A 27966-nucleotide genomic window follows, 5' to 3' on the forward strand; every position below is an offset into this window, starting at 1 on the left:
AAAATTAAATATTATTATTTAAATAATATAAATAATGTGTCATACACATCCATTTTATAATATAATAACTCTTTGTTCTAAACAATGGAAATGATGGAAAGTATTCTGTTTTTATTTTTTAATCCAGGCGATGTCATAATTCCCAATATACGTAGGATAGGAAGAGAGTGAGTGAGTGGTGGGGGAAGTGTCCAACTTTGTTGAAAGTTATCATGTATGGCACAAAAGCTACAAAATATTACTACGTCGTTTTGACAGCGGCACAATGCCATGTCCCTTTCCAAGTGTTGTTTAGGAGACAAATTTGATGGGTCCGATGGCAATGTTGAGAGGTGTCGTGAGGCCGATTAACTAATGATCAAAAGTCTTGCTATTACGAACAAGAGAAAAGCTTGCGACCTATCATTGGCTGGTGTGAAAATACTAATCGGGTGGAGAGAATGGGTGGAGAGAAGACCCAGGAAATGAAACAGAGGAGGGGGAAAGCTGGAAATGAAAAGACTAATCGGGTGTATGCAGTTTTAAAATTAGTCTTCCTGAAGTGTTTACGTGGCATCTTATTATTGACTAGTACGAAAATACCTTTTAACACCCATATGACCCCAAGTTTTTCTGTAACAAAAACTACATAATATTGCACGTGAGACATACATAAATAGTATCAAGTGTTGCAAGACTCTCTCTCTTCTACCATATATATCCGAATAATTATGTTAAGTACAATTATTTTTACCTATTCTTAACGCACCAATAATATAACAGAACTTGATATTTATTTTATATTTAAAAAAAAATATCCAACTAATTATATCAATAAAATATGTAAAAAATATAAAAAAAGAACTACACATGAAAATTTTGATGAGAATCTCAAACAAAAAGTTAACTTCAGAAGACCCTAAGGGGGATGAGATCTACTCTCTCTCTCTCTCTCTCTCTCTCTCTCTCTCTCATCCACGAGAGAATAAAACCGTGCGGGAAACATGGCAAAGAATTTTGTCCCAGAGGCCAGGAATGCGGGCAAGGAATCTGTACCCCCTACAAACGTGGGATTTTATAACCTTGATGCCCGTGAAACCATTGCCAATCATCCAAGCAAATAAAAAGCTTTATGCTCATCAATCCTTTTATAATCTTTAAAAATACCGTGAGTGATTTGCATTTTGCCCTCAATGTTGTCATTTTTTATTTTTTATTTTTAGCTCGAGGTCCTGAAATTGGTCCAAGTTCCATGGGCTAATTTGGGCCAGCGGCCAACATCTTAATGGGCCATGACCAATAATGACAAGGTATGAACTGGGCTTATAGATTCGAGGCCTTTCCGCACATCATCACCAAGTCAATTTTCGAGCAAAACGTCTCACAGAGTGCTGAGATTAACATTTTGCTGTATCAAGACTTGGAAAGGCACATATCTCTGCAGAAGGGAAACCAAAAATAAAAAATAAAAAAATAAAAAGGAGGCATATCGATTGGGCTTGTATATAACTAGGATCGCAATTTACAACATCAAATCTAAGCGGTCAGCTTCTCATTTCCTCCCATTATCTTGATTTTTCTATATGAAGCTGTCTGATATGCAACTTAAGTATCTACCTAAATAAGGGAATGAGTGGGAAGAATGAGATGAGTTATGGATGAAACAGATAAACACTTGTGCAAGCCGTGTCAGCTTCCCTCTTCATCCATGGTATAGACAGGTATTTGCCACATCTTGTTGTTCTTCTTAGGATCATCTGTAAGGTAGAGATCTGTTTCATCTAGCTTGAATGTTTTAATGAATGTTTTTGCACCCATCATGATAAGCCTCTCAATCATGAACAACTGGTAGTTGTTCTCAATCAAGGGATCCAGAATCTGACTATAATTTGATGAGTATGCCAACTTGTACCTGCAAACATGGATATCACCACAAATCAAGGTCAGCAGGTCTTCACATGACAAATTACTCCCCAAAGACACCTGATTGTGAGCCAAAAAGTACCACAAAATGCAATTTCTGACTAACAGTGAACAGTAAGAGCATGCCAAAACCCCCCTAGAATGTTTCATCCTATAAAAGGAAAACCCTTATCAAGTTAGCCGACAGTGTCATCTAGTTTCACTGCACCATTATGCTAGATCCTTCCAGTTCCAGATGGACTGCCAGGTAGCTCTCACATACTAACACAGAAATGTTTGGATTAATGTTTTAGACAAAATATACACCCTGCAGTTAAAACTCATTGAGACCTTAATTTTCTTGGGAGTAGAGCCAGGGGGGATGGGGGGTTACCTGACAGAGAGAAGTGAAAAAAATCCAGGTGTCCTCTCATTTGAAGCAATGAAAATAGTTCGTCCAGGTGGAACCCACTTTTCGATCCTTCGGAGGATAAATTCAGGACGTGTATCCCTATCCAGATGGGGATGCAGGGTCCTCTCAACCCCGAATTTGTCCTTCCTCGTCTTCATCTTATCGCCACGACGAACATGGATGGCATCATAATCACCAAGGACTGCCTTAACCTGTGGACATGAATTTGGTTAGAGATTGATCAAAATTTTCTCACTGAAGATTTGATGCAGATTATAGCCCACATTTAGAGAACAATAATTCCAAAAATGTACCAAGGGTATGCGACTTTTTTATGTCGTAACTACTGACTGGCTGCAAGAGGAATCTTAAATTCCCAGCGCATTCTTATCAAGCTCCATCATTGCTGGGTTTATGACATATTTCCATGATAATTGTCAAGAACTGTGAATCAAGTAATATGCAGTAAAAAGGCACGGATAGACACATATTGAGCAATACCATGGTAAAAAATTCATCGTTTCTGTTCCAAGTTCCAACACTTCATATTGAAGATAGAGATCAACATTATCAAATAGCCCGAATTACGCTCAGAAGCATGTACTGGATGGAGAGATATATATTGCCAAAAGTATAGAGTCTAGAATCTTCAGAAATATCTACAATCACTTTAGAACAGTGTTAAGACTTCCACAATCAAAAGTTTGAGTGCCAATTAAGGGATAGAGACGGGGTTCAAATTGGGTTAAATCTCATCCAGTTCTAAACTGCATAATTATTGTATCTTCTTCTTCTTTTTTAATGAAGAAGAATTCATTCTATCCAAAACCAAGGAACAATGAAACCATAGAGAACAGACATATTCATGTTCAGTGGTACCCACAGCCCACAGGTATGAAATATAAAAGTAAGAAAGAAAACAACATCTTGAAAACTATACCAAGTAATGTCGCAAAAACCATTTTCCTAAGTAGCAAACAAAAGAAAAAGAAGTGCACAAAATGAAACCTTAACAGGATGTCAGATAATTCAGACCTTGTCAGCTACATCTCTTAATTTCTTTGCCGCCATTGAGGGGAGAAAAGAATATGGTAACATTATAGCACTTCGGTTATTTCGGTCCTTGCACTCCATAAACCTGAAGAGCAGTCATTATCAGAAACTCATATCCTTAATATAATTCCTAACTGATCCACATTGATTTGCAAGGAATTGAGAGTATATATGAAATCTAGTTAAACAAGACAGTGATTTTTCAAAACTCTCACCAGTAACGATATTGAATTGCATAAAAGAAATCAAACCCTATCTCTTCTTACTCAATGGTTATTTCAATCAACTTTTCTTCAAGTAAATTATTGGTCAAGTGTAGGGGTGGGCAGCGGGCCCCCGTACCCCGCTAACCCACCCCCGTCTGCCCTGCCTCCGCATGGGCGGGGCGGGCCCATCCGCCAAGTGTGGGTGGCGGCACCACATCTAGCTCCCTAGCGGGTTTTTATATGGTTGGCCTCCTATGCCAATTCATTGCACACTCTTGCTCACAAGTCTAACACTCTTTTGAACAAGTCTAACAAAATTTAAAATCTGATAACATAGTTTTATGTTATTAGTTTTTAAATTATTGTTATATATATAAATTTTAATTTATAATTTAAATTATATAATAATTTGGGTCCAAATATTTTTAGACCCAAAAATATTTTTTAGACCCAATGGGGTATTGATATCCTAGAAGTGTGCCGGGGGCGGGGCGAATGGGATGTCCGCCCCTGCCCCCCAGCACTGGGGCGGGTTGCTCCACCCCTGCCTCCCGGAGGTGGGGTGCAGGGTTGGAAAACCCACCCCTCGCATGTGCGGCCGGGGTGGGGTGCAGAGAAGGGGTGACCCAGCAAGTTCAAGTACTTGCACCGATACTTGGAAAGAACAGGAAAAGAAATCCCAGCAAAGAAAGAAGGAGTAAGATAAACAAAAACAAAAAAAGAAAGGGGCAGAAAAAACCAACTTACCATGAAAGGGGGCTTGCAGTTCGGTTTATGAGCACGAGATTTGAGTACAGATTGTTCTCGTTAAGAGCAACACGACTGACTCCTTCCACGTGGGCAATTTCCCTTGCTCCCAGCTTCATACTTGTAGAGAGGATCTGATACCACAGTTCTGAATTGTCTAAAATTACAGGTACAGTATCAGATATGAGATCCATATCGTACAAAGAGTCCATGGCACATGAGCTTGCAGCCCACCTACCAAATCAAAGGATGGGAGTTCAGATTGTAAAACACTCTACTTTCGTGATTGAAAATTAACATATACATTAATAGGAAATAAATTCAAACTGCAAGTGTAAAACCTAAAGTAGAAGTTATCTTCCTGGCACATTCAAAATTTAGAGCAGACCAAGTAAATAATAACTTTGAAAAGAAAGCAAGAATTAACATTTCAATAACAACTCATCTTCTTCTGGGACAGACCAACAAGGAAAGCCTCAATGAACTCACCTGTCCTCTAAACTTGCATTATCAGAATGATGCAGAATTCCTTTCTTGTTATGTAATGGATTGATACACATCCTAGAAGGCATGACAAGAGTTCTGCACGAAGAGAGAGTAGTGAAAGACTAGGCAACATCGAATAGAGTTACTATATCAGTACAAAATAAATGTTACGTGAGTACGAATTCCAGAGGAAATGAATCAGTTCAAGAAGTATTACATAGCATAGGAACTCAAAATTCGTAGCAAACAAAACAGAATGAGAACTACCGTAATGTATGATGCCCTTTATAGAATACTTCAACTATCAAACTCCAAGCAAGAAAATCTTATGGACTCAAATAAAATGGACCCCAAATTTTGGAAAACCAAGAAAGAAAAAGTCTTATGAAATTCAATATGGACGGTAAAATCGATTCATTTGCATGCGACAGACAAACACATTCGAGTCATTTTAAAACCTATTCAAAACACCTTGAGCCGAACCAAATTACAAAGGATAACTAGTTTTGATCATCTCTTTGGATTCTGAAACACATGTTTCTGTGAATTCCACTGACCATCATAACTGACGAAAATTCTGTTTTCCCTCATACCGATTGTGCTTGTTAGCGCATCTTTTTCTTACACTTACTCAGCAACCAAAGAGACCATAAGCTCCAACCCAAGCAACAAAACACAAAACAAAGGCAAACCAAAGAACCCAAAGACTCGTGTGTATATATATATATACCTCTGGAGAAACATGGCTTCCTCAAGGGCACACCTGAGGCTGGACTCCTGGTGACCCAGACCCTCACAGGAGTCGCAATGCTTTCCAGGGCAGTCAATTCTGTTACCCCAGTACAAGTATTTCTCGTGTCCCGTGCGGATTATTTTTTGCGGGTTCCAGTTCTTGGGTTTGAGAACGATTTCCCGGGTTCCAGAGGAAGACAGAGAGTACCCATTTGTGGAAATGAGGGAAGAAAGGAGGAACAAGAGTGCAATGGCGGCAATGGCGAGGGGGAAAAACAGTAGTCTGGATCTCGGTTTTGGTTTGGGCTTCGGGACTCTGTGGAATGCCATGGAAGTTGCAGAGGGACAAGGAAGTGTGAAGTGGGAAGTAAATGAACTGAGAAGCTTAAAAGCTTTTTAGTTCAGTGCTCTCTTCATTCAGATTTTGCCAGATCGGCATATGGGTCATCCTGACGTGGCCGACATTCTTTAATTTTTTTCTCCTTTTCAAAGACTAATGTCGCTGATATTCTAATTATATACTAAATTTCAAAAAACTCAGATTAGTAACAGAAGAAATCCTTAAGCTCCTAAACCACGTGGGACCACTAATGTCGAAACACAATGACGGACTTGTGCAGTGAGGTCTGATCTGTGTCTAAATTAAGACTAAAATCTAACCAGTAACTTTTGGATAAGATGCTACGTCTAAAAACCCTACCATAATCTTCTTCTCTTCTTTTAATTTTACTCAATTCTTTTTATTTATTAATAAGGTACATATCACTAGCATGATGTAAGATGGTCTTTAATTTATAAAAATAAAAAATTATTATTATTATTATTATTATTATTTTTTACAAAGAAATCTCACCATGTCAATATTGTGAAGTGCAAACTAAAAATCTTTAAATTTACAAGACAAGATTTTATTGCAAAATGAGGGTCTTTTCAAGGCAAATCCAGAGTATACGGAACATATATAAGAGCATCGCCTATGTGTGTTACTGTTTTTATATATATGTAAAATAATTAGGAAAATACTATTATGCCTATTAAATTTGCCCTTATTTTAGTCGCTCATGTATTTAATTTTTTTTTATTTTTTTTATTTAATAATTAAAGAAGTAACTTTCAACATATTGATATATTTTTTTATTTTTTAAAAATATTTAAATATGTTAAAAAAGTATAAAAAAAAAAAGAAAAAACAAAAAGAAAAATTTGTACTAATCGACACGTCCGACTGAAAAGTCAATACTAGGCGGCACGCTGGCACCACACAAATAATTATTGTAGTAGGATAATCTTAGATTCATTTTCTTTTAAGCACTTCAATTGCTGTGAAGGAAGGAAGCATGAAAAATGGCAATGATTAGTCTAAAAGTTGCAAGTGAATCACAGGAATAATTTATTAGGAAACTGAGTGCAGCTGGTACAAGGCAGATAAACATTGAAGGCAAGGGAGAAAAAAAAAAAAAAAAAAAAACTTCAGTCTGCTAATCCTACTTACATTCTTTAATCTACCCTCATCTGTACAACTTCTCTAGATTTCAACAGCACCAATCATATTTAGAAATACGAAAAAAGAGCCTTATATGAGTTGGAAAATAAATGATTTGAGAACATGCATTGCTGCCTATGGTTTCACCAGCTCCAAATGCAACAGCTGCTATATATGCTTCATCGTTTGCAGCATTCTCCCAACTCGACCAAGACAACACTGGCTCGTATAGGACAGCTCTTGAATTGTAGATAGTTTCTTCCCGACATTTCAGGTCAACAAGAGTGAGATGGATGATAAAAGTTCCTTGTGTAGTCTGGTAACGAATTCAAGCCTTCTGAAATGTGCGGGTAGAAGCCCCATGGAGAAGTCTGACAAACCCCAAGAAACTAAGCTTCCCATCTGAGTGTCTTATCCAGTCCTGGAGAACCACGTGAACTGGTACTGATGGGCTAAGTCCAAGTTCCTGGGAAAATAGTTGGACAAAGTTAGTACTGCAATCCATAGGAAGGAAAATATGTTTCTTACTTTTTATAAGTTAGATAGTAGCTGAGAAGTTGAAAAAAGTCCAAATGGAAACGGGGGTAGAGTTGCTGTTGAGAGAGAGAGAGAGAGTACAGAGGCAAGTTCCTCTATCATAATTGGTCTATTCCCGTCCTTCTCGAACAGTTCATATGCAAGCCTTGCATGTTGTTCCCAGCACTCCATTCCTTCCAGCTGATGCACACTTATGGCAGCTGCACAAAATTCTTCGAAGTCCAATTTTCTGTACTGAATAGAACCGACCTGCAACATAAAATAGTACAATCAGCTTCCACTCTTGTAATTATGTTCTTTTATGCTGATTTCTTTAATAAGAACTCAGCTATAACATATAGAATTATGCATCTGGCCGCATTACCATGTTGGCGAAATCTAGGGCTCGTGAATCCTTCATTGCGTCGGTGGAGTTCTTTATGACACCCTGCTAAGTCCACCCATATCATAATGCATCCAGTGGAACTTTAAAAAACGAAAATATAAGATCAGAAAAGGTGCTGACCATCTTAAAGTTCTGAATAGAGATAAATCCACTTTTGTTTGGGCCTAACAGCGTAAATTGTTCCCGCAAATGAGTTAGCTGAGCTCCAGTTAATGTCTTTGCAAGGGCCTGTCACAAAGGCAAAACTTCACAAATTTACTGCCCAAGTATCTGATATTCAAATCGAGGATGTTATACAAATATTAAGCCAACTTAGCAGGCAGTACTATCTCTACTCGTTGCTCCAGGGGTGTAAGTAGGTAATCTAATTACAAACTCCATATGAAGTCTACTCAATTCTCTGTGCAAGAAATTTTCTTTTTTTTTTTTCATTATCTTTTGGGCTGTATTTCTTTTACTTTTCCTGAAAGAAGGGCAGGGCGTGGCCTGTCTTGCACAAAAAAGTAACATGTTTGGATTATTGAGTTGTATTTTAGGACGTCCTGTCCAACATTGTATGCGCAACATTGTAATAAATTTGTTAGGCCTATTCATTAGTAACGTGTTTGAATAACAAAGCAATATTTTAGGTGGTCGGTCCAACATTGTAATAAATTTGTAAGGTCTAAATAATATTTGCGTTTCTATTTTGAAGAGTCTTAGAAGCTTCAAGCTTATAAATAAACAGGTTGGCAGGCTCACTCTAGGCCAGTCCTGAAACTATCAAATGAAGTTTGGGATTCTTTAACTGATTTGAGAGTTGCTGGTTGGGTAGTTTTGGCAGTAGACCAAAATCTGAGATGCTGTCAAACCCAAGTGTAATCAGGTTGGCAAAACAGGGTTTCCAAGATGGACTAACCCCAACCTACCATATAGTTAACGAGGTAGGTTTAAATTAGATGTACAAAACCTTTAATTTCAATAGTTTTAGCATAACTTTATAGTCTCGTACATTCATTTTAATCAGCCAAAACATACCAGTACTTTAAGTCTTCTTTTTTGTACCTATTCCAAATAGGTTGGCTTCACTTGTAAGCTTTTGACCAAACAGAGAACTGTAAAGCATGCTAATCACACTCTAAAAATTGAAACCACTACATTACTAGATTTCAAATAATTGTCCACGGGCAAATTTAAGATATACAATGCAGAAAAATAGGATAAAGGAAAAAAAGGGGGAAAAACATAAACTATATAGGATACATACCGCCAAAGCTGATTTGCGCAGAGAAGATGAGCATACATAAGCTTTAACAAGCTTGTACACTATCATATCCAATGGTATCTTTATATTGGGGTGATTGACCAGCCATGGATGACCTAGACAAAAATTTGCGATGACCAATAGAACATTTAAACAATACCATGGAATAAGAGTATCTTCACCTAAACGCTAGAAACGGATGAATGTGAAAGAAGTAGGCTCAAGATAACTGCTTCCCATGTCTCTTATTACCATTTTTTCACTAGGGAGAAACTTGAAAGGGAAAACATGAAGGCGGCTTTCGATATGGTTTTATTTTTCATATACCAGTGATAGAACCCAGCACTCATAAACAAATGCATCTCATATTCATTCTTTCCCCAAACAAGACTTGTGCAAACATGATAATCTCAAATAACAACTATTAGACTACTTTTTTCATTATGTTAGAATAAAACCCAGTAGAAATTCACTGTGACGATTGTTAACCTCATGACGGACAGAAAGCATTAGACTGGAGCTTATCAAAGTTCCATACTAGAACCTACTTAGAAGAAATGAAGAGCATAAGATTCAACAAAAAACCATTAGAAGAAAATTATGTATAAAAACATTCAGTTTCCGTCCCTATCATAATAAGGTAGCCTGTAGATTATTGCTATTCACCACTGAAGTTACAAGCAGCCACTCCTCTTAACATAGGCAACCCTGGGAATCTTTATATTTTATGAGAGGATGGAAGTGGCTCAACCATTCTAACATGTGTGTTTTTATCCTTACACCCCTCCCATTTAGCTTGTTTACACAGAGTAAATGTATGTGCGTAATTCCAACGCTATATAATTCCTTGATAGATAAGCAAGTCATGGTAACAGATTAGATAGCTTTTAGTAACTTACTTAGAGCCTGAGCAGCCGTTAATCTTTTACGATAATCCTTGTTCAACAACCTCTTCACAAAGTCTATTGCATCATAGGACAAAGAAGGCCAAGGGACTTCATCAAAGCTTGGATCCGCCTTGAGGACAGCTCGGAAAATGCCGGATTCTGTCCGGGCCCAAAAGGGACGACTTCCACACAAAAGAATATAAGCAATTACACCAATACTCCACATGTCAGCTTCTGTTCCATATGATCTATGTAGAACTTCAGGAGCCACATAATAAGCACTTCCTACGATATCGTTCAACCTCTCATCTGCAGAAACTTCTGATTATCGAACCACAACTCGCCTTTTAAAAATAATCAGAGATAAATCTCAGGTAGTAGTCCTGACCTGGCTTTACATAGTCGGAGAGTCCAAAATCAATGGCTTTGAGTGGAGAATTTTCATCCTTAGTAACAAAAAGAAAATTCTGAAGTAGAAAGAAACACATTCAGAAAAGTGCATGCACAATAATGGGAGAATAAGTATATTATGTGGAAAAATACTCCTCTAATGCATCGTTATATCAGTAATAAATAGTTTGCAGACCCATGCAAATTAGTTGGTCAAGTCATTGATACAGCAAAAAGGGACATGCCAGAAATTTTGAAGGGAAATCATTAAAAGCTACTTCTTCCGCCAATTTAAAAGTTCTTAAATCATTACCATGCCAAATACCACTGCTGGTAGTTCCCCAACTTTCGCATCATTACTTAGTTTATTCACGAAGTATGTGTAGTGTCATATGTTTCCCATTTCCCAAATCTTTCACGTTGTCTCACAGAAACATTATTCTATTCCACACCATTCAGATCGAAGAAATTTTGAAGAAAACTAAAACAAATGCACAGAAGTGCTTAAGCAAGAACCATTCTCTTAGGTCATTTCACAACTTCATACTATTTCCTCCGAAAGATTCTAAACCAGCCTTCTTGAAAGGGCCCTTCTCCCAGCAACAAATATAGATATTGGCCAAAAGATTAACCAGATATTTTTCCCAATTGATGAAAACACTATAATTGGCACACATCCAGTTCTTACTTTGATACACTAAATGAAAGCCACCATAAAAATAAATGAAACGTCCAAAAGCTATAATGCAATCGAAGAAATTGTTCAGTGTTATATCACCCAGTGTCACTAAAAATGAAAGAAAGAAGTTAAAGCATATGTTGTGGAGAACACTCCCAAAATGAGAACTCTCTCTCCAAATAACTCCCAGAGTAAATTTATCAGGAAGTTTTGGCGCCGAATTTCCAAAAGAATATTCCTCAATAAACTTTTTGATAAATTACCTCTGGCTTGAGGTCTCGGTGGACCACACCTTGGAGGTGACAGTAGGCAACTACACTTAAAATCTGAACCATAACTGCCTTTGCATCTTCTTCTGAGTATTTTCCACCCCTAGTGAACACAAATGGAAAATTAGCTGGTCAAATTTTCAAAAACCAGGCAGAGATGGCATGCCTTTTCCTTCTTCATGTATAAATGAAAAAATAATAATAAAAAGCTTGTTGACTATGGGTACCTTGAAAGTATCCTATCTAACAGCTCACCTCCTGTGCACAATCTGCAAAACATAACACATAAAAGAAGATGATAACCTTAAAAATTTTCAAAGCTCAATTGTAGCTTTCATCAAGACCAATTTAAAAATTAAAAATAATTATTGAATTGAAATCGTTACTTGGGAGTAAATGATATCCAGCAAATGTACAGCAGGAAAAGTGAAAGGAGAAAAAGCTAATGAGCATGCACACTGATAAAAAATAAAATAAACATGCATCCCCAGAAATCTTGATTTATCTGGTTAATATCACACAACAGAAAAGTCAAACCTCTAAAGTATCAGAATATTCCACCGGTGCAACAGTGCATCACTATTTTCATCGAAATCATCTGTAAGCCGATTGTATTGATGACTCAGCCATGCTAAATAAGTTTATCAGCGCACACAACATGCTAAAATTGGCATCATATCCCAATAGTTTGGTGGATTACCAGAAGGCACACTAGGAAGTATGAATTATTTACTGGCATTTACATCTATGCACAGTTGTCACAAGTACCAATTTGGCATCAACTTTGGATAGAGAAAAATAAAATAAATTCTTTCAAGCACTAATATGGCAATCATATGGAACTATCAATCATTTCATTTCATCAGGCCATGAAAGGCATTGTAACAAAATTATAAGAAAATTTGATGCAACCTAAACTTACTCCATAACTACATAAACATTGTCTTCATCTTCATAGGCATCATAGAATTGCACTAGATTCTCATGTCCCGTTAGTGCCCGTAGTATCTTCACTTCTCTTCGTACATCCTCTATGGCAATTGCTGTGGTCATCTGCCAAAACATCACCATTTTCATGAGATGTAACAGTTATTCATTTGTTTCCCCAGTCCATAGCCAAGAGGACCAATAAAAGTGATCTTACCAACCCTAGAGAAAATTTCATATTATTTTTGTGCGGTAATATAAGCTAAAATATCAAAATACAATGATTTTGTATAACAGTTTTTACGAATATAATTCAAATAATTAATCTACCTCTTTCCATTAGTTTAAGCTTTTGGAACAATTGGTGATTTCACAGGGTATTAGAGCAAATGTCCTAAATTTGAACCTTGACTCTATACTAGACCCCATTTAATTAAATATTCCACACATTAGGCCCACCTATTGAGGGGGAGTCTGGCCCACACATGAGGGGAGTGGTAAGGATATAATACAAATAATTAAATCTATCTCTTCCAATCAGCATACGCTTTTGGGACAAGTGGTGATTTCACAACAGTAAAAGACAACTTTTCATTATGCTTATTCGAAACAAACAATGTATCCAATGGTCTTCAACAATCATAGATCATTGAACTCCATATTTGTCTCAATAGCAGATTACTTTCAAATGAAGAATACATAAAAATGTACACATAAATGGTCTTGTCGCTATGAAAAAGAGAAAAATATATTATGAACGCAACCAGTACCATGTACGCAACATACAGCTTGGGAGTAAACAATAACCCCCTTAAAGATAATATATAAATAGCGGTTGATAACTTGATATTGCATTCTATACTCTCCCAGCAATCCCGAGATTTGCTTCCAATCAGTAACAAGGTTCCCCTGTAATTTCACCGGAACAACAAAAACAACCTAAAGAAGCCATTTTGAATGAGTAAAGAACTAAAAAGGTCCCAAGTTCCCAATGGGATATTAATTTCAAACAATCCACAACAAACTTCTTCTGCAGATAAACATAAGCAACAGTGCAACACAAAAGCAAGAGGAGTTCTATAATGACATTCATATAACATAACTATTTAAACAAATGAACAGAGTCACAAAGAAAGGTCAAACAAGAACAAAGAAATAGAAACCAAACCTTTGATTTCGGGATAACCTTGACAGCCACATCCTGCCCCTTCAAGCTCCCTTTCTTAGCCTTGGCCGAGCAAGTATAACCGAAATGCCCGCGCCCCACCTCTTCTCCAAGCTCATAATGAGCTACAAACTGTTTCGAGAATCCGAAATTCTTATCCAACGCAATCTCACACTCACTTCCTTCCGGGATTGAGGCCTCATTCGGCTTAACCGAGCCGTGCCTTCGGGCTAGCAATGCCCGAATGTGCTTTGCCGGAGAAGGAGGCGGAAATGGACGCTTGAAAATGCGCAAAGGAGTCGAACTAACACTCGAAATGGCGGGGGAGTTCCTGAAGAGACTTGGCAGGGGACTTGGGCTGTAGAATGGGAAATTTGAGGGCTTGCCAGTCTTGGAATGAGGTACCGGCTCGTTCTCGCCAGGAATTATCGGTTTCTCGGGTTTGGTTTCTGGGTGGTCAATGGGTTTTCCATGACAGAGTCCCATGGAATCCGAAAACCAATAAAATAGAGAAAGAGAATTGCCAAGCAATCAACAAAACTTCAACGTTTGCGACCACGAAATGAACAGTAGAAAGTAATGAAGTTTAGACCGATAGAAGCGAAGGTATGGGAAACTAAAATTCAGGAATTTGAAGCTCAAACTTATATTGAAACTACTGGATATGATCATAAGACCTAGAAAGGTTCAGCAGCTGAATTTCCAGAAAATCAAATTCCTGAGGACAAAAGGTAATTTCAGGAAGGAAAATTAATAAGAAAGGCAAATTAACTTTTTTTTTCTTCTTAAATAAACAGTGCAATGCCGGAGAGGAAAGCCAATAAAGACTCACCTCAACAAGAAGTAAGTTCTAGCTAAAACAGAGGAAATGATGGCAGAAAACCCAGTAAAACTTCTCCAAGAGGGAAAGAATGAGAGAGAACGTTGGAAAAGGAAGGGGAAAAAAGTGAACAAAGATGCTTGGCAGAGGCTGCAAGGAAAGAAGAAAAGAAAAGAAACCCCAAGCCTCCTTTTTCTCACTTTATGTAAGCTTTTCTTTCTTGCTACCGGTTCTGTTTGTGCGGAAAATATGAAACTTTATTAGAGACTGAAGAGTCCGTTCTTCTCTAATAATAATGGAACCATGGAAGTGGGGTTTGGTTTGGATCCTTCCAGCCTGTCGTTATTGATCCCAAAAAACTAAGAGCAAAGGATAGATGCATTTGCATTTCCATTATTTGTGAACATTGTAAGAAGTTAAACCGATTGAGCTACCATTGTCTGCGTGTGTGTTTATTTGAGCTTTGACCAGCTTTCGTTGGGCTTTGAAAGGCTCTGCCTTTTTAATTGTTTTATCATTAATTTCTTTTTCTTTTTCGGTTTCCTACACGGGGAGTCTTTTCTAGGAAAACCCAATCATCTCTTACCTCTTTAACTTCAATAATAATTGAACAGTAATAATAGACCCTGTAATTGGAGGTACCCATCTTGAACCAGAGCTTTTCAAGCCTTCACAATTTGCAAGGTACTTAAAAGTAGCATATCTGTTCTCTGCAGGACTTAAAAAGCTTCAAATTGGGTTTAAATAATCAACTTAGTATCTTACCTAAATCCAGATTTTAGTTTTCTTTTGCGAAATAAGACAGCATAAAGTAGTAAAAAGTTCAGCAGATCTCATGGAAATCTACCCTGAGATGTACCCATCATGTACCCTTAATTGGTAGGGTAAGATGCCATTCATTTCTGTGGGCTTTTGCTCGAAAGTAGGTGCAGCTACTTTCTTGTTCCTAAATAAAGAGTCAGATGTCATTGACAAGCATTAAGTATAGCTTTATTCCTAATCAAGGGAGTAAATACACTCCCACCCCCACCAATCGGATTCATATCTACATCATTGCCACTTGAATGGTATACTGATTAACATAATATGAAGCGTGTATGTATGCATATATGTGTTTGTGTGTGTTTTTAACAAAACCAAGGCCAAGGGCATGACCATGGTCAGTGACTATGAATGGGCTAAACATGTTTGGTAGGTGACCTATGCAGGCTGCTGCAGTTTAACTTTCATTCTGAAAATGTGTCCAAAAAAAAAGCAGAGAAGAAAAATCAAGGAAAACCCTAAGAAAAGACTAGGGCACAGGGCATGTGTCATGCACATAGCATTTGCTTCAAAGATCAGTAAAATTAGAAAAGAAATACATGATATCATTATTTATTTTATGGGTATAATATAATATACTTCATGTTTCTAAGAGGTATATGTAAATCATAATGTTGATATGATATGAGGTGTGCAATATTTGGAGCATCATGATTAATGAGCTGAGATCAGGTTGGCATCCGGTGGTCACATTAATATATTAATGGACCCTCCTCCAAAACCAACCATGAATTGAGAAGCTTTCAAAGTAGAAAAACTTCTCTATAATTAAATTAAAACCACACGCATGATCAATAATCCATCTGGGTTACCACTCTTTCTTCTTTCATTTGATCTGCTTAAGATAATAAGGAATGATTGGATTCATTTCCCACCTCCTGAACATTTCAGCACACTATGCCCTGAGAAAAGCAAAGAAAACATTAAATTATACCACGAACTATCATTTTTCTGGCAAGTAATTTGTTTTTCAGAATAATGCATGGATACAGGTGATCCGAAACAATCAAAACCTGCTTTCATATACCTCTTTGTTGTTCGGAATACATGCTGGCTAGTTGTTACCTTATTTTAAATCATAGAACTTTCTCTACCAATAAGAAAACATTAATACAAACATGTGTTTATCGATGTTTTATATAATTAAGCATCTAGATCATGCATGGAAACGTGGATTTTTTTTATAAAAAAATAAATAAATAATGGAAAATTTTGTAATCTCTAATCATGTTGAAATTTAATTGATCCACCAACAACCTCTAGCTGGGCTTTAATTAGTCGCTGGTCTTGTACGTGCGCTCGTGAAAATTAAGGAACGTCACTTGCATGGAGCTTGCCAAATATTTCAGGTTGTAACTTTTGACAATTTTGAATCATTTTGTCTTACATCGCTCCCTCGTGTTCAGTCTTACCCAATCTAGCTCCGATCCTCAGCCCCAACCGAGAGGAATTCCTCCTTTCTCATGCTTTTTTTCCCTGCCCTTTTATTGCAACCATGCAGCTGGAGTTTTGTTTTGTTTTTATTGCTAAATCCTTAATATGATGCGACCACCGAAGCATTTTTATATTAATGCAGGCTGACTTTGAATGCTTCTTAGCCGAAAACCGTGACTTAGAGACAAATTTTCATGCAATTAACATGTGATACGAACCTGCTCAGAAAGAGAAACCAACAAAAAAATGATATTTAATCCTATCACTTTCGATTCTTCATACACACGATGATGTGATTGTAGAGTGGAATTTAAGCATCACAAATGCTTCCCATCTTTCAGTGCATTAATTGTTAAGTAATTAGCGAGGAAGCGGTAAAGCAAAGTACTCATGGTTCCAATCCTTGTTATAAAGAAACAATTTAAGCAAAATAAGGCTGTAACTTGGTGACAAATGAATACATTGAACTAAGATTGATCAAAATGCGAACCTTTTTGTGACCCTCTCACTATTGCTGACAAAGTCCCTGAAAAAAAAAGGGATCTCTGAACAAAAGAATATGAATTAGATTTGGTAAGCTCTTTTTCTGTCCACTATATGTAGATGATACCCTAAATTTAGGGAAAGGTAAATAAGGACTACAATCATGCTACTTTATTGCGTAGTGGAGCTTTGTGCAAATAGCAAAAAAAGAATTCTGATTCCTTGATGCCATCCTCTCCGACCCTTCTTTTTCTATAGAATAAAGCTGTTACAGATGATAGACAATGAAAGTTGTATATATGTTCCTCCACGAGAGAGAGAGAGAGAGAGAGAGAGAGAGAGAGAGAGAGTTGGTACGTGCGGATTAAAAATTGCCTATGAACATGGAATAACATGGGGTACAGATGTTTCCACGCCACAGCAAGGAATTGCTTGACTAATAAGACACTATTAGCCATCTAGGTCAAATGTTTGTTAAAACTCAGTTGATAAGGAGAATCCAATGGTAATATTCAGGCGCTAATCACGAAAATTAGCTTCTTTTAATCTCTTCCCAAATGGCTGCCAGAAAGTCTAAAGTTGGAGTTAAATATTTTTTTTTGGGAGGGAGGGAGGACTGTAATGCCTTGAGATATGTCATTATTTAGAACCCGTTTTGAGCACAGGAACGCCTTGAGAAATGTCATCATTACGTGCATAATCGTAGTTTGGTAGCCCCCACTTTATCTTCATTATGATTTTGTTAGGTGACCCAACAGAAACCCAGTTTCCATTTCGTTAAAATGCTCTGACCAGAGAGAAGGAATGGGGAAAATGACAGACGTACAGCCATTTGAGGTTCTTTGATCATTGAATTGGCCACAACATGGTCCCTTGTAGCACTTCGAGCAAACTACGGCAGTTTATGCTGTTCTGATCCGATGTTTTCTTTTCATTCTTTTTTCTTTTCTTTTTAGGTGGGAGCAATCATCTAAGACACATGTCAAACATCGCGGTAAGGCAGTTGTTTCTGTGATGGTTCCGTGTTCAAAAGATTAATATGCTTTGTTGGACTTTCATAGGGATCAGAGATATATTCTCCAACAGTCCACCTCCCCAAAATGCAACTTTCTTGCTCACTTGATTAATTTTATTCTCCTGACACCTTTCCTTCTAAAATTGCAGACATTTTTTAAAGATAGAAAACTGTTATTTTATCTGCAGTAGTACTTCTGTTGGGGGCAGGGTCTGAATTAGATTGCAACTATACAAAAGAAAACAAAGAGAACCACTGAAAAGCAGCAAGAAACTCCAACACAAAATAAGACAAACTACACTATGTATTGAACCCATCCCACTGGATTCTAGAGCCGTGAAGGTGGGGATCGAAGAGAGTCGAGGCCCAGGCCAGTCATTAATCTGGCGGGAAAGAAATACCTTTTTCTAATTAATTTGCTGCCCAAGGCAGCCGAGCGTTCTTTATTGTCGAGGGGTTCATCCAGTATTTTTTGTTCTTTTTCAACTTGTGGAGGAGAGGCAGGGGGTTTTGCTTGGCTGCACTGTGATATCATCAGGACTCTGGACTACTGCATGCTTTGATATTCGAAAGGACAACGAGTAATAGACAAATTAAAGCTGTTTCAATCTTTTTAACTGCGCTAGTAACTGGTTTTAAAAGCTGTGCCTTGCAATTGAAAATGGCTGTACAAATTACAAAACTTGATTTTACTTGGAATCATATTAATACCCTACTCACAAAGTAATTATATAAACATAATCTTATAAATTGATAAATTTGATGTGATATAAGTATATCCCCATGTTGCCTGTAAGAGTAGCAATATATGATAGACGTATAAATACGACATTAGTAAATTTGAATTTAATATAAATGAGTTTAGGTTATAACAAATTGAATTGATAAGACATAATTAATAAACGAGTCAATTTCAAGTCAATCCACAAAACCCACAATCAACCCGTATAACACAAATAAATTCTTTTTCTAAATTTTATAAATATTTTGATGATCTTATATGTCTTTTTCTGATGTTGAGAATATGTGATATTAATATTAGTATTTGACTACATTATATATAAACTTTTTTTTAATATGTAATTTTTATTTTATGAAAATATTAGTTGTCTTATATGTTATTAATTTGGATATTGATAATAAACTATTTTATAAATAATTTGTGAATTATTTATATAGTTATTTTTGTATTATATAATAAATTATATTAATTAGGTTAAAAAATAAATATACGAATTGAAGCAAGTAAAATAGATCGTGTCTAAATTAACTTGTTGAAAATTAATTACTAAACGAGTTAAACAAGTCATGTCGTGTCATCTGTTAATTAAACAGGTCAAGTTTGAATTGGCTTATATAATCTAATGCTTATAACTTCACACGATACAAATACACCCATGAACACATATCATTACCCTTGTAAAGAATATAAAAATTTTATGTGTAGTCATTTTTGTATATTCTTTTACGCATTTCATTAATATGATTGGTTGTATATTAACAAAATATAAATCCAGTCAATCATATTAGTAAAATACGTAAAAATAATTGTATATAATATTACTCCTAAAGAATATGTACATTATATTACTTGTGTGTGTATATCATATTGTCTTGTTAATTGTTTTAAGGCAGTTCCTAAAAGCTGCTCTTTGCTAACCAACAACAGGGTGGTGGTTAAGAACCCCGAAAGAACGCTTCACTCTCTACGCATGCAGGTTATTATATATATATATATAGCAATATTATTTACAGTCGCAAAATTATAAATGTCGCATAATTATTTTAAAAAATAGTAAGGTCTACGATTAAAAAGATAGTTTTTTTAATGTGGATTCCATATTAATTTATTTTTTTTAAAGTGACTGCATATCGCTTGCACAACTACGACTGCAAATATCATTTATCATATATATATATATATATATATAAAAGTTTTCCGTCCACGAGTGGGTAAGACGTGAAGGCCGTAAGGAGTTTAAGTTAATTGCAAAATTTTCAAGCCAATAAAGAACTAGATTTAATAACTTATGGTCCAAGCAAATGCTTATTCTAATTTCTATGACACATCACAAAACAAGACAATATTATTGCGTATTAATTTAACGGAAACAATCAAATTTTATGATTCTTTTATAATATAATTATGTCACTTTAATTTAAAAAAATAATTTTAATTATACATAACTACCATTCATTTTAAGTGGAGTTGTAAAATAATTGTAGACTAATTATAAATTTATCATTTTCCATTTTGTATTGAATATTCATCCCTTATACACAACACACAACACGTTTATTTTATTTTTTTTTTTATTTTTTTTTAATAAGTATGTGGTGTATGGATAATAAGTAGAACAAATTAATTAATTTAACAAGAATAAAATAAAATAAATCATTTTTAAAATATATAAAATATGTTGTATGGGATAACAAGTACATCCCCGTTTGTATTAACAGATGCTCAGCTTGGAAGGTTTAAATACAAGCAATAAACTGGTTGATACCTGGTAGAAATTAAACAACCCAAAGCACGCAACCAGTCACTTATTTTAGAAAAATTCTATTTACAATCTTCAAGTAGAGATTACATGTGCAAACCTTTTATTAAAGGAGAAAAAATATCATTTTAAGAGAGATATTTTAATAATTTAAAAAAATTTTAAAGATAAAATTATTTATACATGCATTGCAAATTATAGGTAGCATTACTCCTTATCTTAGTAGTCCATTAGTTTTTATGTTTTGTTTTATTTTTTGTCACGAGCGAGCTTTGATGCCAAGACAAGCGGGAAGGATAAAGGATATATATACCTGATTGCTTAAGGCACCTCGATGCTTTAAAGTGGGTAACTGTCTGTTTTAAGCAACAATAATGAAAGAGATTGTCCTCTATTGTTGTCGAATTTGACAATGTCAAGTTATATAAAAGAATCTACGTAACCTTCCAACATCCCAACACCTCAAGTTATATTTATTGAACCCATTCACTGTGTACGAGAAGAAAATATAAATATATATATATATATGAAGCCCAACCTACTTATATAAGCCCAAACCCAAATCCAATCTACAATTTTTAAGATCGCCGTAAATACCGTAATATGCCTAGGTTCAGTTTGGCCATTAATAATTTTGATATGAAAATTCTGAATTTTAAGATATATTTTATTGTTATTGTTTTAATATTTAAAAAAGTTAAAAAAATAAAATTATTTATTATATTTTATATGAAAATTTGAAAAAATTATAATAATAAAATGAGAATTTTAAATTTAAAATAAAAATTTTTAATTGCCAAACTGAATCTAAGAGTCAAGTATCTCCTCAAAATAATAACATTTCTTAAAGTTTTATCGATCAGTGAATATGCTGAGAACATGAATAGAGTAAGGTGGAGCTGCCTTCTCATGCTAACTAGCCCAGTTGCCGATTTGGGCCTCTGGATAAAACACCAGCATGGGCTGTTAATAACAAGCTCGACACATCAAGACCCATGCATATGTTGGGCTAGCTTACTCCTGTCAAAGGAATGTCTTGTACCAGTTGCTCGTGTTAACAGTTGCCATATGAGAGACTTTTTCTATCAATTATTCGACTCTTGCACCAATTGCTTCTAACCCTTTGGAAGGTTGGACAGTGATCTCTACAATTGCACCCAAGTTGGCAATGGATCATGACCCTAGTGATTTCGAAAAATTCAGTCGAATAATAATAAATAAAAAATGATAAATGTATTTGAAAAAATTTACTTTCCTCACATATCAGTTATTGATAGTATGAAAATATAAAATTTAAAATAAAACTAATAAAATGAGTGATATAAGTAAAACTATAAGTATATGTAACACTACTAATAATAAATATTATAGGACCGACTTCGTGTAGTTTAATAATTTCTTTTCGAGGTCCTAAAATTCATACAATAACTCACAGACGATTTTTTTCACTTTTCATTTCTTCTTTTTTAAATCGCGATCAACTTTTTAATACTTAACACAGAATATAATTTGTAGATAATTTCACCAAATTCTTTCGTTTTGAAACTACGGTTTTTCTTAAGTTCATCAAAAGGAGGGGTGAAGTGGAAGATGTTTGGTACAGGTATTGATCATCACGTCCTCAGAATTTGAACTGATCATCCGACGACGAGGGAAATGGATCCGTTGGCGTTTCCAAATTTGGAGTCCTCGATCGATCGTCATTCTGACAGTACTACATGACTAGCTTCTTGCTTGAGGATCTATCATCTATGTCTCTTCCAAGTTCCAATAATTGTGTAGGGACTGTTTCTTTCTTCTTGACCTCTTTTTTCCCATTATTATTTTGGAACGGATCATGACTACTGCAATGACTTCTCTAAGCACTGTATAACATCTTTTACTCACCAACTCCAAGATCATGACAAAATTAGGACCCATCGGGTGTTTGAGGTCAAAAATTTCAGATTAGAACCTCATTCCATGAATTCCAAGTGCTCAATGCAAAATCCGTGCGAGAGTACTTCTGAAAGCCCTTGAGAAATATATATGGATCCATGTAAAAACTTCCAGAATTCGAACTGTCAGGGCCAAATGTCCAGAGCTTTCATAGATATTCAAATTTGCTCCAAAGCATCGAAACAACTGTTATCACCATCTTCCAAAGGAAGATGACTGAAAAACGCAGGAAGGAACAGTGCTAGGTTGTAGTTGTACAGTGATTTTATGGGAAAGTGCTCAATCGATCTCCTAGTTAAATACGTACCGTAGTTATGTATATCCAGATTACAAAGCGAGCAGTAATAGTTATGTAGATTTTAGGATGCACGAGATGATGCAGATCATGCTGCATCTGCAAACGTACAGTGGAGAAAGCTGATTGAATCCAGTGGGAGTTATGATTGGTCAAAGAGAGACAGACAGAGATCATAGCTAGGTTAGCACAGAGGACCAATTCTATCGTATAAGAAAAGGATGCACGCCAGGGCCACACAGAGAGGTTTGCACTTTGCAGAGATTGAAAGCACGTCCCCGACAGGGTTGTCCGATCCGCAATGCACATTGTCTCCACTCATGAAATGAAAAGAAAAAGAAAAAGAGCCCCCCCCCCCCCCCCCCCCCCCCCCCAACATCACACATAACACCACACTTCCTATGGGTCTCTCTTGTCTTCTTGTCACTGCCCCCATGATTACTGCTTTTTGCCAGCTCCCTTTACGCACGCCTTCGCCCCTCTCTCTCTCTCTCTCTCGTTCATTTGGCCATTATGTATAACACTGCATGCTTTCGATCATGATCAGTTCACTTGGTCAATCTCTCATTATTGATCAAAGATCCTCAAAAATTGGACCAAACAACGAAAACTTCTACCATCCATAATTCAGAACTTAGTTTCATAACCCCAAATTAAATAACCTAAACATTTCAAACGTTCCTCCAAACCTAAATTCATGAGAAGCTGCAAAATTTGTTACCTCCATCGAAAGGTTGCAGATAGTCCCTGAATATACTGTCCACGCAGTACTTGATCTGAAAGGAGATTGTCTGATTTTATTCTTCTTGCAACGGGAAATTGATAAGTAGGAAGGAGACATGAGTACTACAAAAATCATATTTTTAATTTTTAGAAATCGCTCCCGTAAAACATGTAGCAGTGATTAGCTATATAATGCCAATCCAACTGCTGTTGCTACTACTTTTGACCCAAGTATATATAATATTATATCCAATTGGCAACGTTGAAAACTCGGTAATGTTGGAAAAAACCAAAGCTAGTTTCTTTAAAAAAAAAACATAATCTTGCAAAAATGAATGTAAAAGGTAATAATGAACTATATTATATAATCCAAACAAAGCTTAGTAGTGCGTGGTCCGAGACCAGAACGATTTGAAATATGGCCCGAAGGAACAGTACCCCTGGATCTAGGGAAGACAGAAACGTATTTGGAGGGAACATCTCGCATTCAAAATCCAAAGTGGAGATAATATCAAATGTAATTTTCTCATACAGCACAGCTTATAAATTACTGAAAGTCCTTAAAACTTAATTACATTGGTAGTTTCAATAAATCATGAGTCTTTACAAGAAATACAGAGCATGCATTTCGTTCGAAGACTACGTACACGAATTAATTAGCAGCAATTCAATCAAATTGTTCTTGTCAGAAAAATCCATGCAACTTCGTAGAGTTCCATTGTTTTTAGAAGACGGCACGTTAAATGCATACTATCTATCATGATCTAACCAGCTGATCACCAGCTCACTTCTCAGCAATTCTGATCACCAACTTACAGAACTCAAGCCAAATATTAATGGAGCACACAACCCCCCCCCCCCCCCCCCCCCCCCCCCCCCCCCCCCCCCCCCAAAAAAAACCAGAAAAAAAGGAAGAGAAAACCTGTTCCAAATTCCTTATCTTTATTCATGATTAATTTTCAACGATCACACCATTGCATGAAACAAAATCACTTGCATACATGCATATATATATATAAACAAATCAGCTCATACTTAAATTATAGACTCTTGCACTTTTCTTGGAAAAACTATATATGTCAAGTACTAATTAAGCTGTAGATTCTGAAGTCTTGACCTAATAGCCAATTATATATCAACAAGCTCACACATAAATTGTTCTTCTTGTCATATTATATGGGTTGAAACAAACAAACCCCCATATCACACTGCATATTGTAAACTAGCTCTCGATGTTCGGAAGATATGAAATGCAAAAGCTAACGATAATTTTGGAAATCGAAACAAGCAATCACGTACGTACGGTTACATAATCATTTTTCGATCTAATATGCGTCGCCTTTTGGACCGCTCACTAGAACTTGAACGTTCGAGTAAAGATTTCAAGGCATTTTGCAAGAAATGTACTGACTCAATGCTGTGATCTTTATCCGCAGCGACAATAAGAACATTGCGAATTCTTCCGCCGAGTGTGGCCATTTCTGCTCTTAGAGTTGTCAAATGGAGAGACTTTAGAATTTCGATTAGGTCTGGTATCAGATCGGTGCGGTCCTCGCAGCACAATGACGCCTTGAATATTAATCTGCCATCACTGTGGTCGCCCGAGAGTACGGTGATTTCATCAGTTTCAGACGGGAAGGTTTCCAGTTCAGTGATTTCTGACGTTTGTTCCTTCAGCTCTTTAACACGTTGAACCACTTTTGCCAATAGTGAAGCTTTGTCTGTCTGAGAAGATGCAGAAAAAGTAAAGATGATCAGAAGGGATAGAGTTGGGGGATCAGAAAACCGTATTTTGAAAAGCTGGGGCAACTTTCCCAATTAAAGTGACGAGTAGCCATAGAAGATAAAAAGGCCTTGACCCCTTATCTCTTTTCAGATTCTGTGTATGCAGTTTGAACATTCTAAAGTCTCAAAAGAATTTTGTGAACCCGAGATTTCAGATCATCTAAATTCATAAAGCTAGTTCTTAAGTACTCCATTCTTCTTCTTCTCTTGTAGCAGAACATCCTAATTAATTAATCTTCCTAGAAATAGAAACAACAAAAACTGAAACTCTGAGTCCTTTCTTTCAAAATACACTTCGGCCCGCCACACAGACCAAAACGAAAATAAAATCAAAGCATTAGTTCATGAAAAAAATTAAGTTTGAGCAAGTAAACCGGCCATGAGAGTACTCTTTTCCAAAGAGAAGCCGCCTTACTCGGACATAAATAGTGGAAAGTACAAGATTCAACGTATCTCTATCTCTCTCATTTCCTTGTGTACTTTTCTTAGTAACCAAACAGTCAACATGAAAACAAAAAACACAACGAACACGAGAATCTTATGTGGAGCAAGGTATATTTGTGAGTCTGTGACCCTTCAAGGCTGTAATAGTTTTTACGACGACCATTCAAAAATCAAATCGAAAACACATGTTGAGTAAAAAAAACAATTTCTTTCTCGTTCGCAGACGCTAACCCTTCACCTGGAAAAGAACGTCCTTCTCAAACATCAAAGTCAGTAAAGTACCTAACCCCCACATATATAGAAAGAATTTACACACATGCGCACCCGTGCATGTAAGTTAAGATAATATGCCAATTAATTACCTTAGAATTACAAGGAAGAAGACTCCTGAGTTTATCGAGATGGGAGTTGATTCTCTCTCTCCTCCTCTTCTCAGCCTCTTTATGATTCTTTAAAGCGGCAAGTGCTCTATCCTGCGGTGGCGTATCCGCTAAACCCGACACCCCCAAGGGATAGTATGAGGAACTACATGAGAAGCTTTGCATCCCCGGAAACTCACAGTTGGCCGGGAAACCATATGTTCCGACGTTGATAACGCCGTTGCCGGTGATGAAGCGGTAGAGGTCTTGGTTTTCGGCAGGCTGATGCATGCTGGGCTCCCCTTTGTGCTTATGATTTGGATCCTTGACTGATCACTGTGTGAAATAAGAAAGTGCAGGAAGCTTTCGGTGGCGTTTTGTCTTTAGGGTTATATAATATGAGAATTTTCTGGTTCTTGGCTCCTTTGGGACCTTTTGTGCGTTGATTTAATAATGTTGTCGTGCAAAAAGTAGATCAAATTTCTCGGACCAACGAATGTAGCTGTTAGATATGCTCAGAGATAATATTTAAGGATATTGTAACTTCTAATAATTATACTCTAAATGGATTAACTAATATATAATATGATTAAAATCTCTTGAAATTATTATAAAATCTAATTTTATCTTCTAAGAAATCAAGATTTAAGTGCACTATCCTTTCAATTTTGTCATTAATTTTTCCATCCGATATAAAAGCTAGCGCTCGAATACATGAAAAGGACCTCATGAGCATCTCTATTATTACAATTTCAAACGTAGTAGGTGTAGTACTAAAGAAAAATCTGAGGGATCAAACTGCAGATATATAAGACGTTGATTGATAAGTACTCACACTCACGTGATCGATGCATTATTTTTAGGAACATTTCACTGATCATAATCAGCACTACTACTAGTAGTACTACTGTGTAACGTCGTACATCAATGGAATTTTGGTTTCATAATCCGCTTAATACGTTTTGTTTTTGCTTTGTTCACGTGAGAGTACAGTGACTCCCAAATTAGAAAAGAGAGGATGACAGATCAGAGTCATGTGTTGTACCTAATTTAAGCATGCATGCAGTGAGCTCTAGCTGTTTGCATCAAAGTACTGCATGATAATATTGTTAGATCGATCGACAGATCCTTGTTCTATCCCATAGCTAGCAGCTAGCTTGAGATAAGTTATTTTAAAGAAACAAACCCCTTTTCGCTAAGCAACTGATAATAGTGGAGTGATCGAGGATCCCAACAAACATCACATTATATATAATTAATGCATGCAAATAGCTAGGTCTTGACTCTAATAAAATTATCCATATTCATCCCCATTTATCTTGTAATCTAGTTGAAAGATTGTTTATTACAACACTACATCATTAGGCAGCAAATTTTTTATTTTATTTTTGGTGCGGCGACAGTCATCAGCCGGTAAGAATCAGAAGCTGCCTTTGATTTTCACTCTTCACGTTGAGTATTTGAATCGCTCAACATTCCCTATCTTTTGCGGGAAGTTTTCGTCGCAGCAAAGGTAAACGCTACAAATAAGAGGCGATATTTATATGATGACGGTTTATGGAATCACCGTAAGTAAATATTTTTGCTGCAAGGCAGTGTCACCACAATATTCTTCATGTTGCATTCATGTGTTTGGTTCTATTAAACGCACCATAAAAAGTATTTTTAACACGAACATAAAATCGCCGTTATATAACGATCCTAATTAATTGCAGCGAGGCTTTGGTTTGTAGCTACAGTTATGTGTCGCCAGTACAAATATTTGGTCAGGAGTTTTGTTATGTACGAGTAAAATCACGTATTAATCTGTATATTAATATTGATTCATTCATATTTTAAATTTAAATTAATATTATTTTTAATAA

The 27966-nt window shown here is 36.2% G+C and overlaps 3 protein-coding genes across 3 annotated transcripts; all 3 read right to left on the reverse strand.

The window, feature by feature from the left end:
* Window positions 1–1445: 1445 nt before the first annotated feature.
* Window positions 1446–5959, reverse strand: LOC122276324. Its single transcript, XM_043085948.1, has 6 exons — window positions 5516–5959; window positions 4789–4881; window positions 4300–4533; window positions 3329–3431; window positions 2276–2505; window positions 1446–1891 (listed from the first exon to the last, which is right to left on the reverse strand). The coding sequence occupies exons 1-6, from the start codon at window positions 5845–5847 to the stop codon at window positions 1669–1671; spliced, it is 1215 nt and encodes a 404-aa protein (XP_042941882.1). The 5' UTR covers window positions 5848–5959; the 3' UTR covers window positions 1446–1668.
* Window positions 5960–6883: 924 nt separating this feature from the next.
* Window positions 6884–14709, reverse strand: LOC122276323 (CDPK-related kinase 7-like). Its single transcript, XM_043085947.1, has 11 exons — window positions 13486–14709; window positions 12313–12443; window positions 11618–11659; window positions 11385–11493; window positions 10441–10519; window positions 10065–10361; window positions 9169–9281; window positions 8043–8150; window positions 7902–7964; window positions 7619–7786; window positions 6884–7466 (listed from the first exon to the last, which is right to left on the reverse strand). The coding sequence occupies exons 1-11, from the start codon at window positions 13966–13968 to the stop codon at window positions 7329–7331; spliced, it is 1731 nt and encodes a 576-aa protein (XP_042941881.1). The 5' UTR covers window positions 13969–14709; the 3' UTR covers window positions 6884–7328.
* A 9937-nt stretch (window positions 14710–24646) lies between these two features.
* Window positions 24647–26528, reverse strand: LOC122275376 (transcription factor bHLH106-like). Its single transcript, XM_043084403.1, has 2 exons — window positions 26105–26528; window positions 24647–25238 (listed from the first exon to the last, which is right to left on the reverse strand). The coding sequence occupies exons 1-2, from the start codon at window positions 26390–26392 to the stop codon at window positions 24819–24821; spliced, it is 708 nt and encodes a 235-aa protein (XP_042940337.1). The 5' UTR covers window positions 26393–26528; the 3' UTR covers window positions 24647–24818.
* Window positions 26529–27966: the final 1438 nt, after the last annotated feature.

The sequence above is a fragment of the Carya illinoinensis genome, chromosome 9 (assembly GCF_018687715.1).
Source record: "Carya illinoinensis cultivar Pawnee chromosome 9, C.illinoinensisPawnee_v1, whole genome shotgun sequence".
Lineage (NCBI taxonomy): Eukaryota > Viridiplantae > Streptophyta > Magnoliopsida > Fagales > Juglandaceae > Carya > Carya illinoinensis.

What these genes read in the sequence shown, in the direction of transcription:
- LOC122276324 (XM_043085948.1), bottom strand. Translation starts at nt 5,847, where the DNA reads ATGGCATTCCACAGAGTCCCGAAGCCCAAACCAAAACCGAGATCCAGA. An exon ending in GAAGCCATGTTTCTCCAGAG is followed by an intron (nt 4,882 to 5,515) that starts GTATATATATAT and finishes CTCTTCGTGCAG; the next exon opens with AACTCTTGTCATGCCTTCTA. An exon ending in TTTTCACTTCTCTCTGTCAG is followed by an intron (nt 1,892 to 2,275) that starts GTAACCCCCCAT and finishes CCATGTTTGCAG; the next exon opens with GTACAAGTTGGCATACTCAT.
- LOC122276323 (XM_043085947.1), bottom strand. Translation starts at nt 13,968, where the DNA reads ATGGGACTCTGTCATGGAAAACCCATTGACCACCCAGAAACCAAACCC. An exon ending in TTAGATAGGATACTTTCAAG is followed by an intron (nt 11,494 to 11,617) that starts GTACCCATAGTC and finishes TGTGTTCACTAG; the next exon opens with GGGTGGAAAATACTCAGAAG. An exon ending in CTCCGACTATGTAAAGCCAG is followed by an intron (nt 10,362 to 10,440) that starts GTCAGGACTACT and finishes AAGTTTCTGCAG; the next exon opens with ATGAGAGGTTGAACGATATC.
- LOC122275376 (XM_043084403.1), bottom strand. Translation starts at nt 26,392, where the DNA reads ATGCATCAGCCTGCCGAAAACCAAGACCTCTACCGCTTCATCACCGGC. An exon ending in TTCTTCCTTGTAATTCTAAG is followed by an intron (nt 25,239 to 26,104) that starts GTAATTAATTGG and finishes GCATCTTCTCAG; the next exon opens with ACAGACAAAGCTTCACTATT.